The 13696-nt window shown below is 52.8% G+C and overlaps 5 protein-coding genes across 5 annotated transcripts; 2 read left to right on the top strand and 3 right to left on the bottom strand.

Moving 5' to 3' along the window:
• Window positions 1–234: 234 nt before the first annotated feature.
• On the bottom strand, window positions 235–1572 carry BO97DRAFT_394485 (DNA-directed RNA polymerase I subunit RPA34). Its single transcript, XM_025693980.1, has 2 exons — window positions 1211–1572; window positions 235–1151 (listed from the first exon to the last, which is right to left on the bottom strand). The coding sequence occupies exons 1-2, from the start codon at window positions 1363–1365 to the stop codon at window positions 374–376; spliced, it is 933 nt and encodes a 310-aa protein (XP_025549492.1). The 5' UTR covers window positions 1366–1572; the 3' UTR covers window positions 235–373.
• A 195-nt stretch (window positions 1573–1767) lies between these two features.
• On the top strand, window positions 1768–4513 carry grc3 (putative RNA processing protein Grc3; the record flags this gene model as incomplete). Its single annotated transcript, XM_025700687.1, has 5 exons — window positions 1768–1801; window positions 1879–2269; window positions 2317–2443; window positions 2491–2802; window positions 2852–4513. 5 exons carry the CDS (start codon window positions 1768–1770, stop codon window positions 4511–4513), a joined length of 2526 nt encoding a protein of 841 aa, XP_025549493.1.
• A 1598-nt stretch (window positions 4514–6111) lies between these two features.
• Window positions 6112–7766, bottom strand: BO97DRAFT_436161 (folliculin domain-containing protein; the record flags this gene model as incomplete). The annotated part of the gene is made up of 2 exons (XM_025697768.1): window positions 6112–7488; window positions 7755–7766. 2 exons carry the CDS (start codon window positions 7764–7766, stop codon window positions 6112–6114), a joined length of 1389 nt encoding a protein of 462 aa, XP_025549494.1.
• Window positions 7767–11096: 3330 nt separating this feature from the next.
• On the bottom strand, window positions 11097–11563 carry BO97DRAFT_141420 (uncharacterized protein). The gene has a single exon (XM_025690104.1). The coding sequence runs from the start codon at window positions 11468–11470 to the stop codon at window positions 11138–11140; it is 333 nt and encodes a 110-aa protein (XP_025549495.1). The 5' UTR covers window positions 11471–11563; the 3' UTR covers window positions 11097–11137.
• Window positions 11564–12263: 700 nt separating this feature from the next.
• On the top strand, window positions 12264–12915 carry BO97DRAFT_141418 (uncharacterized protein). Its single transcript, XM_025690103.1, has one exon. The coding sequence runs from the start codon at window positions 12363–12365 to the stop codon at window positions 12714–12716; it is 354 nt and encodes a 117-aa protein (XP_025549496.1). The 5' UTR covers window positions 12264–12362; the 3' UTR covers window positions 12717–12915.
• The last annotated feature ends 781 nt before the right edge of the window (window positions 12916–13696 follow it).

The following is a 13696-nucleotide window of genomic DNA, read 5'->3' on the forward strand; positions in this document are numbered from 1 at the left end:
TCAGGCAGCCTGACAGGCCCCAGCTTCTATCGTCTCCTTGATCCACGAGGCTCCAGTACGAGGATTTAGTGGCTACGCCTAGCAGCCTTGTTCGAAACCCAAAAGTCGGGGCTTGATCGACACTAGTAATTGGTGGCCGGTGCAGTGGGGAGACCCTCCCCGATAAAGGGCAGACAAGACCAATGCTGAAAATAGGCACAACGGCCCAGATTGAGGTGCTGGCGATTGGTGCATATATACAGGTAGACACAATCACAGTGATCACATGCTTAAACAGAATCGCAATATTACACCTGGTCTAATAATGCCGAACTTTTGGATAAGGAACAAAGCACAACACCATGTGCACACTCCACTCCACTTCTCGTCTCAATCAAGCCGCCTTATCCGCTTTCTTCCGCTTCTTCTCGTCTCGGCTCTTACTCGACTTCTTCTTGCTCTTCTTGTCCTCTTCGTCCTCTACATGCTCCACTTCCTGGGATGATGTGTGCTTCTTGGACTTCTTGCGGGATACCTCGCTAGTGTGAGCGCCTTCTTCCTCCGTAGGGTGGTGCTTGCGCTTCCGTTCTTCCCGCTCCTTCTCCAATGATTTGGGAACTTTGAATGTAGGCTCCTCGCCTTCGGACTCCTCGGAGCTGGAACCGATCGTCTCAGGGGGGCACTGGCCACTTCCAACGGGGTGGAAGCGCATCTTGAGGTTCTTGGGTTGCTTGCGCGGAGGCTTGACTTGCTCCTTGGCGGCTTCTAGGATATTCTCCTCGGACTCACGGGGCAGGTCCACCAGCTCTTGGATGTGATAGCTCGGGATGTTGCTGGCGGCCGTACTGTAGTAGGTCTTGGTCTTCTGATCGTAAAGCTGGAGGGTCTGTCCGCCCCCACCGGGTTGGTTGATGCTCTCCACGGGAATCCCATATTGTGCACCCTTGTATTTCAGCACTGGCTTGCCCTGCATGATCTTGGCCAACGAGATTTCTTCGACTTTCGAGAGCGGGAGGTAGTCGGGCGCAGTGATGTGGTAAACCTGCTTGCCGCGCAGGTCGGACAGCAGCGACGAGACATTGCTTTTCGGGGCACTCTGCTGTTTCACGGACTTGAACCCGGAGGGGGGCTTGTATGGTTGGGCGGCGTGGGATGGGGCGCTGGACGAGGGCCTAGATGAAAGAAAGGTGGTTAGTGGTAAGTAGTGTCCAGAAGATCTAGGGGAGCCTACTTGGTAGCGGTGGTTGTGTTCTCGCTTTCGCTGTCGCTTCCGCTCTCGCTGCTCGACTCTCCCGCCGAGCTCGTCGCCGACTCAGCAGAGGATGATGAGTTCATAGAAACATCATCGTCGGAAGCGGCGACCTTGTCTTCTGATTTGAATGCCATTGCGACTTCGGGGAATGATATCTGGTGTATGCGGGAATTCCAAGTTGAAGTGACCGCAACGTACGATGCGGAACGCCAAGCAGTTACGCGCTGCTCCTGACCACTGCTGCAGAACAAATTGAAGCGAAGAAGAAGTGCGTTGAGATACGGATATCCTCTGAGTCAGCGTAAAGGCAAACGTGAGACAGTCATGCACGAGGCTCGTGTCTCTGCGAGTTGCGAAGGACCCGATCCGGACTTTTTGAGCGATAACCTTTTTTTCTGCTCCGCGATGCACGGACCACCCGAGAAAGTCCGCGGCCTCAAATATGAACCTTTTTTTGGTAGTCCCGCCGCCGATAACTCGCTCTTGCGCATTTGCAGCTGTAAGTCTACGTGCGGTCAATTGCTTTACCAGGAGCCATGAAGAGAAAGGCGGAAAAATCACAAGCAGCTGGTACTTCGATCCCGTCCTGTTATCTCATGCTAGCGCGATAGCGCGAGCGAGAACAATACTGACTTGGTTCATGGTAGCTCCGCTCAGCGCCGTCGCGGCTCGCAAAGCTCGTCAGCAACAAGCACAGAGTGCAGCAGCGGCAGTCGAAAAGCCTGTCGCAGCCGAGTCGGCCGGTGAGCCTCCCTCGAAAAAGGCCCGGCGCTCTCCCGAAGAAGCGATCGCAGTCGAGCAGGAAGAGAACCAGCCAACACGATCTACGCGGCGAAAGGATGCCGATTCAGTCAAGGAGCCGGTGCAAGATGCGCGCAGGGTGACACGCTCGCAGAAAAGCTCGCAGCAATATACTCCAGACACAAATCAAGGGGGCGAGGATCAAACCTCATCTGAACCAGAATCGGAGGAGGAAGAGAATGCCGTCGTGGAGGCCAACGGCGTCGAACTCGCCTCGCTCCAGAGAGATGCTGACGAGTGAGCCTCTGAGACCGAGCTCCTCCATTTCATACTAATGTCTATAGGTTTGAGTCACCCGCCGATACTCCCGTGCAACTGCAAGAATTTCCGCTATCGAAGACCCGGTTGAACAAGAACAATATCATGTACAGCGACGAGCATAGGCTCTGCGTCCGGATCAAGGAGAAGATGGTATGACTGCCAGCCTCAACGTATATTTGCAAGCTAACAAAATTCAGAGCCTCGTTTTAATCGGTCACTACGATCTCTGGGTCAAGCGTGGCGTGGTAAGCCTCATGGGCGCGAAGCTGCATCCCTCGTCCCGAGTCTACAGGGTCTACGCCCCTTCGACGCATTCCCTGCCAGTGATCAAATGCGTATCTGGGGTCGACGGTGCGGCCGAGATCGAAGTCATGTCATGTCACAGCGGGATCTACCGTCTCAGGCATCTGTCGCCTCTGTATGAACGGGTCTGGAACGGCAAGAACACCGCGGCCGACAAGCTGACATTGAAGAGCGCATCGCCTTCAACCAAGCGCACGTTCTCAGTGGTAGGTCGCATGTTTCCTTCTACCAGGCCCGCCGCTAACTCTTGTTCAGCTGTATACCTCTGCGGACGACTCCTTGAAGAGACATCTGCGGCCACTGCACCTCGAAAAGCAGTGGAGTTCGGCGATCAAGTCGCTGTCTCAGCGCGGTGGACGACTCCGCACACTGATCTGTGGTCCCAAGGCATCTGGAAAGTCCACTTTCAGTCGCTACCTCCTGAATCATCTCCTTAGTCCTGCGCCGCAAACCGAGTCCAGCTATCGCAACACCGACGGCGTCGCCTTTCTTGATCTGGACCCCGGCCAGCCTGAATTCTCCCCAATGGGACAGGTATACCTTGCCCACCTGCGCTCCCCGGTGTTTGGTCCTCCGTTCTCTCATCCATCACTGGATGACTCTCGCAGCGGGACCATCGTTCGAGCGCATCACATCGGAGCGAGCTCTCCGAAGGAAGACCCCGACCACTACGTGTTGGCAGCCAAAGATCTCATGGACCGCTACCGCTCGCTGCTGGCGAGTTACCCACAATGCTCTCTGATCATCAACTACCCCGGATGGATCTTCGGGCTCGGACTCGAAGTCGCCACCTACCTGGTGAGCTCTCTGGGTCTATCCGACGTAGTCTATATGAGCGAAAAGGGACCGGCCGAGGTGATCGAGCCACTGGGCCAGGCGGCCGCTCAAGCCAAAGTACCTCTGACCATCCTCCCATCGCAACCGACCGACTTCGTGAGCCGGTCCAGCGCGCAACTCCGCTCCATGCAAATGCAGTCCTACTTCCACATGACGCATCCCAGCGACATCGACCACCCAATATGGCTCGAGCAGCCCCTCTCGCGCACGCAGCCGATGCAAATCCACTACTCAGGACCCAACAAAAACATCGAGGGCATCATGGTAATGGGCTCACGCATCGACGCAGACCTCCTCTCGGAGGTCATAGACGGAAGCATCGTGGCCGTCGTCGCAGTGGAATCGCCCAACGCGCTTCTGGGCGATAACTCCACCACCACCGAATTCACCACCACCACCACCACCACAACAACAACAACAGACACCGCCTCCGACACCAGCATGGCAGATGACGACGACGACGACGGCGACGACGACGACGACGACGACACCGAAGCCAACGTCCCGCCCCCATTAACAACAAAATCAACAACCCTAACCACAAACATAACCCTCACGCCCCACGAATCCCTCCCCTACCTCTTCTCCGGCGCAGGGAGCTCCAACCCACTGGACCCACGCAAATCCCACAGCCTAGGCCTCGCGCTTGTCCGGGAGATCAACCCAAGCACGCAGACCCTAGACCTCGTAACGCCGATCCCAGCGGCCCGGATCCAGGAGGCCCGCGAACAAGGCCACGCGCTGGTTCTTGTGCGCGGCCAGCTGGATAACCCCAACTGGGCGATCAGCGAGGAGTACTACGCGGCCCGCGCCGCGGTCCGACAGCACCAGATCTCGCTCGCCAAGCGGGGCAGCAGCAGCAACAGCGACGCAAAGCTCAACGCCCAGGAGAAGCGCGTGGCGGCTTTGCTGAAGGATCGCGTGCGTCGCGCGAGTACCAACGTGCCCTGGATGACGGTGATTGAGGATCCGAGGAATCGGCAGGCGGGGGGTTCTTCGTTGCCGCGTGAGCGGGGGCTGTGGAGGTTGCGGAAGAAGGCGTATTCGGGGAGTGGGAGTGAGGGGGAGGGGGAGTGGTAGGTTGGCTCTCAGGGGGCTTGCGTGATGTATATAGATGGAGACGACGGTATGTGAAAAGTCGGTAGTTTGGATATAGATGGGTACATTGCAAGCTCCAGAATCAACTAAATAGTTTCAGATATCATCTTGTTAATCATGGTGTATGAAGCAGCACAGCTGAATGGGGACTATATGCTTGGATTCCGTTCCAGGTAGCATCTCTTTCGAGGGTGCATATAGATGGATGAAGGATTGGAAGGACGCGTGGTAGTCTCTTGAACGAGCAACGGAGAGCAAAGTCATAAACAAACAAGAGCAGGACCGCTGAGCGGATGGAAATAGAGGATGGTAAAAAGCAATAATCCAATGTCGTGAGACTCAACGGTTGGAGTATGGAGTGGTGGGAACTAGATAAAGCTGAACCACTTCGACGCCAAACGTGTGCAAACAAGGCCGACCCTTTCCTTCCCCAACAACATGCAATCCAAGAGTGTCAAATTCCTACCCTGTCACGCAGCTTAGGCTGTTCTAATCACATCTCGGGAGTAGGAGGTAGTATAAATGCCATGTTTCTTGTCAAGGAGCTGTCTGCACATGCCCACCGCATCGCTGCAATAGGGAATCCCATCTCAATTCGAACGAAAGTATCCTAAACGCTAGAAAGAGAACTGACCAGCATTGTAGGCAATTACTTGATATACTCCCACAAGCAAGAGCCACAGGTGCCCCAACTAGTCTAATTTCCAGGATACCCCAGACATGACTCGACAGGATCACCAAGCTACAATCTAAGATTGATAAAACTCCAAGATTTCTCCACTGACGGTGACAAGGAGTGAGTTATCTAAAGTATCGATCTAGCATATCGGTTAGATATCTAATCAGTCCATCCGTCATGACTCGAACCTCGCTGGGTTCTTTGGGGAGCTTATCGCGGAGATATTTCTGATACAATACCCCTGTAGCAGTGCATTAAGCTCCGAGGGTTGCGGGGAATTGAAACAGTCCACACCGCTACTACACTATAGATCTTGATGATTTAGTCTAGGTAGGATGAACAATATGTTATGATAGTACATCGTGATTAAGTCCCATAAGACCCTAATACCATAAGTTACATACATGCATGCATGCTAAATGTCTTCACAAGTGCATCCTTCGTTGCCTCGTACTGACATTCAATCATGGATTCATGAACCACATCATTCACCTTTCCGCCTCTTTCAAAATTAGTATCATAATAACACAGTCCCAGCCAGTGACACGCGGCATGGGGTAAGAAGTGAAAAAAAAAGCCAGAGGTCGCTTGTCTAAAGACATGATGAAAAACGATTAACGCAACCCCACGAATGTAGCTAACCCAAACTCCACCTCAATCTTGATGAAGACGCCATAGTCTATGTGAAATCCCAGAAGCAAGCCGTACGCGAAAGGGGAAAATTGTAAGCACCGAAGAGCTCGACCATGAAGTGTCCGAAATGAGAATCGGATCGGACCGAAAGGTGCGGTTGGGAGTGTATTGAGATGCCACAGAGAATAATGTGTTGTGGAATCGGTAGTTTGTATGAATCTAAGATTCACTTGTTTGTTGAAAATGTTCAAAAATGTTGAGTAATCACTCAAGCGATGACAGAGCGACGGGGGGTAATCGGGATGGGTTTTGGCCCGGAAGCCGAAGACAAGTTCAAGGTCGACATTCCCAAATCATTATCATCGTATTGCTGGGAGGCTTTGCGCCGAGACTTCTCTTTCCCACCTGCCGTAGAGGTAGACTGCCGTCTCGCTGCAGAAACACCCTCCTCTTCGCGGATGGTGCTAATAATTTGCTCTTCCGAGACAGGGAAGGTGCCGAACATACTACCCAGCTGTTGGAGAAGGGCCACGAAATTGGCGTGGATTTCTGCGAAAATGTATTGGTTGCCCACGATCTCGGACAGGTTTCTGGCACGGACCGGACCAGGGCGGCGGAGTTGACTGGCCGGGTCCAGAGCACGTCCAGTAAGGAACGAAGAGACAGGAGTGTATGGCTTGTTGCCATCTCGATCAGGTCCCTTGTTCTGCTCTTCCCGACGTTTCTCTTCCTCCTGAAACCTTTCCGCCGAGTTTGCCATGCCAGCCGCAATGCGTCCAAAACAACGCCAAATCACAGGAGAAGCCCGAAATGCCCTGCCGGCATCCCGGCCGGCCAAGGCGAGGAACGCGTAGCTGCGCCGTTTGCCACGTGCCATGGGATCAGGGAGGCGGAAGATGAACGCAATGGTATAGCCAGCGATCCCGTCGCCGAAACTCAAGGGTCCGGAAGAAAGCCCGCGTGGCAAGAGCTCACAACTCAGGGTCCGGATAGAGGAGCGACGAAGTATGGCGTAATCGGTAGGGTTCGGAGGTCCACGCAGGGACAAGTATGTGAGGATGTGAGTGTGGCAAGAGACATCTGACGCAACAGAGGACGAATGGAGAGATTCCGGATAGGACGAATAATTGTGCGGGTCGTGTCCGCCATCTTCGTGATCAGCGTGACCATTGCCGCAGGTGTAAACAACCTGGCGGGACCGCAGGACCGGACTGCCATTCCGACCCTTGCCATCGCTCTTGGCAGTCCCCGGCGCCCCCGGCGGTAGTTGTTTGCTTACATCTTCTGGTAGCGTCAAACTGCAGCTGGCACAGGTTTCGCCCTCCGTGCCTCCCAGGTGGCCAGAAGTCTGCTGACCCTCGGTGGGTGTGGCCTGGCTCTTCAAAAAATACGGATGGTCTTCAATCCGAGGCGACCGGTCGCCGGCTTCCGGACGCCTTTCGGATGATTTCGAGGACGAAGGGGGCTTGCTGTTTGCTCGACTCTGCAGGCCTTGGGAGGAGACGGTGTCGTGGGAGGTGGCAGGGGTATCAGTGGGAGAATAATCGGATGTCTCGGGATAGCATTGCTGGCAGGAGAAGGGGAGGACCTGCGAGCAGATGATGGAGGTTGGACCATGCACCTCGCAGAAATGCGTCAAAGAAAGCTGAAGGCGCGTGCGTTAGTCCACTGGCGCGCTAGACTGAGGCTCAAGGGCGGGGTGGAACAAGAGCAGAGTCAAAAATCCTTGCCATGTCGCACGCTTGTCTCAGACACCGTCGCGTACAGTCGACGGTGATATGCCCGAGAAAGCAATGCGATCCGATGCGCTTGAGACATCCAATGGGCGTGGCACGTCACCAGCACACATTTTCACAGGCAGGGCCCAAACTGATTGCGATGAGGAAAAGCAACGGGGAGGACGCCACTTACTATAAAATCCATGTCCGTGAAAGCTTAAGGTCTAACGTAACCCAACAACCATACTAGACCATCATTGCAATACATGCTTTCCAAACTGCAAAGTAGGTGACGACAGTGGTGGTAGTCTGGAGCAATGACGCAAGATACCACCGCAAAGAAGAGAGGGAGAAGAAAGAATTGGGAGGGGAAGGGAAATTCTGGGTATGGGTGGCCCAGAACCAGAAAGTCGGGAGGCAGTCGAATAAGTAAGCAGGGGCAAGCGAGCAATGGTCAGTCAGTGCAACTGCAACTGCAAAGACCAGCTTGCAGGGACAAGAGCAAAGACCAAGAGGGAGGAAGTAAGAAGAGGAAAGAAAAAGAGGGAGAGGAAGTGAAGAAGAGGTGGGATGCAGTAGAATAAGAGAGATGGTAGACCGGGTTCGAGAGGGTAGAGCGGAACAAGTTAGAATAATCACAGACACATTTAGTTTAGTTTTCCTGATACTGATTAGTTTTAGTGTTAGTGTTAGTTTTAGTGTTAATTGAATTTGGTTATCGGGAAAGGAAGCAGAAGAAGAAGATTGAAGTAGGGGAGGGGGGGGGGGGGGGGGCGCCCGGAAGTGGAGTGCATCGGCAGCAACAGAAGAAGCAGCAGTAGCAGCAGCACTCAACTCGAGTACTCACTCACTCCATGGGCTGGTCTGGGCTGTTCCGGGTTTAGTTTTAGTTTGGTAAAAACCGGGTAAGAACACAGCAAACTGTAACGTAACCATACCCGCCTGAGGCATGAACCTTCAGCCCTCCTCTACTGCATTGTGACCCAACCACCAATCGAGAGTCCCACACTATCCGATTACCAACGCAAGCACATACTCTGGTTCCAGTCCTAACTAACTAATTAGCTACTATGGAATTAGTACTTCCAGCGCTTCATCGTTCCATGGGAAACATCCCTCACTACGAGCAGCAGCAACAATGTTCCGCTGGGTATCCCCCGTATAGTGGTTTAAAATAGTTTATTGGATTTCTCGGGGTTACCTATTGCTCTGGATCCCCTTCCCCTCCCCCTCCCTTTCATATTGTATTGGCAGGAGGCCGTCCCTATCTAGTAAGCTCTCCTAAGAGCCCTGCCCTAGACTAGTCGCCCTTCAGCCCGTCAGCCGGATGGAGCCCGACAGAAAACGGTTTCGGCCTAAGGCGACTTAGCAGGACAGCAGCCACTTGGGAACCAGAACAAGCATCTCAACCCACGATTACTTGCTTGCTGATGCTGACGGTCTGACGGTCTGACTCGGGACGAGAGCATGGATTGTATGTAGTACTATACTAGTCATCTTTTTCCCCTTCATGTTCATCACAACATACCCGATGACTTGCCGATCTTCGAGCCATAGTGTCTGCCGGCTGTAAGGAAGAACCGCGCCTGATATTGCCGGTCGTGGTAGTTTAGTGGTATGGTAATAATCAGAGACATACATACACACCCCTTAGGCGGTACTTTCTCAAACGCCCGAGGACCCTAACAAACCTCCGTACCCAATTTGACGGGACGGCCTCTGCTTCGTTTTACGCAATCGAAGCTCTATAGAACGACCGATGGAAGAAGTCAATTATTACCACCGGAAATGCTCTACTTCAGGCCCAGCGAGCCCTTACGACCACACCCTATCCAGCTTCGTGGTTCTACCTCGGGTGATTATTCTGGGGAATTTCTGACCGGCTCCAGCTCCCCTCAGGTAGATAGATATTCCCAGATAGGCTGCTGGTTCCGATCAGCCCAAGTATCGGCAAGGATCCCTTCAATTTACTGGAATGCGCCGAAGTGAACATTTCTCTGTTCTCTTTGTTGATCAATTGCTCGGCCATTGCTGCTCTTCTTTCCACGGCCCTCCGTTCTCACGGCGCCCCCCCCCCCCCCCCCCCCCCTCCCTTCCCCCTCCTGTCTTTCGTATTCGCTATGGTTGCATTATTTTTGATTATTTCATTGTTATTTTTCTGATCTGGAAGCCGCTGTACGGACTTTCTGAGGGGCAGCAAGAAAAGTAATGACATGCAGGAGCCGATTGGAATCACAGGCTGGAATGCATTGCCAAAGAGCCCGGCGAGATCGATCAGACCAGCATACATCAAATATTGCCGCCGCCCATGTCCGAGATAGCCGATAGCGCAACCAGGGTTACCTCCTGGATCCCTGCGGGCTGCGGTAGGTAGAGGAGTAACTAAGTAAGTCAGTACTCATACTCAACTACACCCAGTCAACAAGCGAGTTGAATGTGGGAATGGGAAGAGTGGTTTCTCCAACTTCAGTCTCCGTAGCCGCGCATCACAATCGTATCTCGATACGCCTACTCTAAATGGTGCCCCCTCATTGATGGATAGAATAAGAGACGGACGGTTGGCGGCCCCTACCTACGGGGCCAACCCTCGACGGAATGATATTCGAACGGAAAAATGATGACCGGCCAGACAGCGAAATCGGGGATTGGCATGACCGCCGCCACCACCTTGTCAGCATCATCCATCCTACTGTAGTTACTCACTCCCTCCCTTAATCAACCAATATTGGATGCTCTGCAGGCAACGTCTCTCCCGTGCGGTCAGCCACCACTGGACCTTAAACCCAACTCAGTAAGAGTCGAGATGCGAGAGGGCTTTCTGCCTGTCACATGCCCGCCCAGGGACGATCAATAATATAGAAACAAAAGGTAAAAGCAAAAAAAAAGTAAGGAAAGGGGAAAAAAAGAAGAAGAAAAAGCCAACGGTCGGATTATCCGTTGAGACCCGACGAAACAGGCGGTGTTCGTTGGGTGTTTCGTTCCGCTTGCTGTAGGAGATTGATTCATAGCGTCGCATTAATGAGATGATCAAACCAGGCAGGCTTCTTGTAAGTTGTAACTGATCGTCGTGGGCTTGCGACGCGGAGGGAATCCGGAGTAGAGCATGGTAGTATCATTGATTCACTACTACTTGGATGAATGGGCGAATGGTCGAACTTTGGAGGAGCAACGCAATCCTTCCCCGCTACTTCCCTTATTCTTTCTTGTCCTGAAGTTAAACGAAGCAATCTAGAACTTTTCCACCCTTGGCCTTTCCTCTTGTCTCTCCAGTCTCGAGTCCGCTTTCTTCCCCTCTCCCCTCCCCATGAGGATATAGTCAGATATCCGGGGATCGAGTCAGACAACAAAGGATGGAATGTCTCTCGACCTGTTTCCTTACACTCCGATTTGCTCCCGGGCGGGTTGGCGATTGGCCCAACCGGGATGGATTCCAATCCTTCGAAAACGGCAGCGAAACCCTTAACCTTGAACCATTACATCGGCTCACGGCATTGAACTGTCAAATACGGAATACAGTACAATATCTTACAGACTGAGGAAAAGCATCGATACATCTTCTCTGTCAGTGCTTCCCCTTCAAGGAACGGCTTTTCGTGGGGCCATTGAACCTTGTTGCGCATTCAGCCCAATCTCTAGCCACGCGGATGTTTCCTGCTGCTTCCTGGACGGTTTCTGATTCACATTCACTGCATGCGGAGTGCAGCACACATACATACATACATACATACATACATACATACATACATACATACATACAGCAGCTGTTACCGTAGCGGTTTTGCTGCCTGTCGGCGATTCGCATCCCCCATGCAACCCTGACAGTTCGCGCGCGCGGGCTTTGAACGACTTCTCTTCCTCCTTACTTGACAGCTCACGGGGACTTTTGTCCGGGCAACAAGAATGTCTCATTATGATCGATCGTGTTGTCTTACTGTACTTACTGAACGGTCGTTCGTTCCCTTCTCTCGAGTTTCGACGAAATTAAGCCGACGCCAATGGGCACTAGGCTGAAGGTCGACCGGGAAGCTTCCCTGTTGACCTTCTTGACTGGGCTTGGCCACCACGTCACAATGCATCATAGGAGTCAACTTGTAGATGGTCAATGTTCTCATGGATCATTCTGGCCACTGTTGGGGGGTAGGTGGTGGTGTGTATGTGCTCTGCCTCTCTTATCGCGACCGACCGGACCACTCAACCACCACGCGATTGACTGAGCGCGGCCCCCATATCCCCGGGCCCCAAATGCTGCCTGTCTGCCTGCCAATGCCCATAATAGCCTTGCAGCTGGCGATAGATCGACCCAGGAAAAGGAAGCGATCTATCCATCCAAGTGGACTCGACGTGAGCGATAGGTGTAATCGGTTGCCCCTACTTGAGTTAGGTGTCCCAGCGCTGGATATGTCATAAGCCAGGCCTGGCTACATCGTAGCAACAAGTATATTCCGGGCCTCCGCATCCAGCGTCCTGGATGCAGTTTCCTCCGATTATCTCTGGGAATCGGCGCTTATCGGGGTTATCTTCAGCCTCCGCTGCATCTGGGGATCTTTATCCGCAAGCCACAGTGCCGGCTGATGATGCTTGCTACACGTACACGTACACCGATGATAGTCATATTGCGATCATGGCCCGTGATCAGCGAAGTTGCCATCAATACCCAGATACTTATAGAATACCATAGTACCTAGTACAAGTAAGGGTATTTACCAGTCCGGGTAGTGGGGAGATGAAGCGGGCCACGAGAATGAGGCAAGAAAGCACACGATCAGAGGGAAAGTTGAGTTTGTTTCTTGTGGGCGGGTAAATGCAATGGCTAAGGCAACCCGCGGAAGAACAAACTACCTGGTCCACGGTCACGGTGGCCACTGGCCAGTGCCAGGGGAACGAACGAACGAACATCCATCCGCAAATCAATTCAATTCCAATCTCAGTCCAATTCGATTCGATCTCCACTCCCCATAGTCTGCTCAACTACCCAATCAATCACCACAGAAACAGGCCTCAACTCCACGTGGCAATGCGGCCGTGTGATTGGCGAAGAGTGGATCGAGAAACTGAACACCCGCTGCGACCGGACGGACTAAAGAGGGAAAACACCACGGCGGGGACGCGAAGGAAAGGAAAAAAAATTCGCTCAATTCAACCACCGGCGGTTTGATCTTGACTCTTCTTCTTTCAATCTTGATGCTTGGCCTTGAGTCCAGCAGTTCCAGCCGAGTATTCTCCGCTTTTTTGCATGGCGTCGGCTGCCACTGCGGCACTGCCAGGTACTCTTACAGTAGACTAGACTATTTAGTAGGTCATGTGAGGAGCTGAGCTGAGCTCAGCTGCTAAAGAACTAAAGAATGAGAGCGAGGAGAGCTCCTTGGTATATTAATTGACTCTGCATGTTGAAAACTAGGACTACCGAGTAGGCAATGTCCACGGTTCGGCCTAGCCCTATTTACTTACTACCTAGCCTTATCCATTCCTTCGTCCCTATCCTAATGCCGGTGAACTGCTCCGAAGACCTGAGCTGACTGACTTCAGAGTCTGAGTGACGGCGCAGGAAGGGGGCGGAAGAGTGGATGGTTCAACTTGGTTCCTGGATCTCTTCTTCCGCTTCAGCCCTGGCCTGTGCTGGCGTCTATGCTTTTGGTCCAACTCTACTAGACTGACTGTCTGTATCAGACAGTTTCCTACTCTCTTGGACCATCACTAAACCCATACCAGTACATTCTAAAGATCTAGCATGACCATGATGATGACCTCAATCAGAATCCAGACGAAGCAACCAACGGCATCGAATTGAGTTACCTAACAAAATTCCCTCCACAGCTACAACCCAGCCTACTTTACCTCCAAACAGAACACACCTATTTGTCACCGCACTGACAGTGACAACTAGTCACTTACCCTAAGAGTTGAGACATTTCACATCAACGAGGTCGAGACACGCAGACTCAACTCAAGACCGGAGTCACCCAGTTTAATCCATCCATCCATGATCCATGAGTCCCTAGGCCCCCGCCGTCCGCCCGTCAAACCCGACTCAAAACGGAGCAACCCACCCCGAGTACCATCACGGTCATCACCCGCCGTCCCAGCCACGCCTTCTCAGAGTCCCAACTCTCTCGACAGACAGTCCTAATGTACATA

The sequence above is a fragment of the Aspergillus homomorphus genome (assembly GCF_003184865.1).
Source record: "Aspergillus homomorphus CBS 101889 unplaced genomic scaffold BO97scaffold_30, whole genome shotgun sequence".
Taxonomy (NCBI): domain Eukaryota; kingdom Fungi; phylum Ascomycota; class Eurotiomycetes; order Eurotiales; family Aspergillaceae; genus Aspergillus; species Aspergillus homomorphus.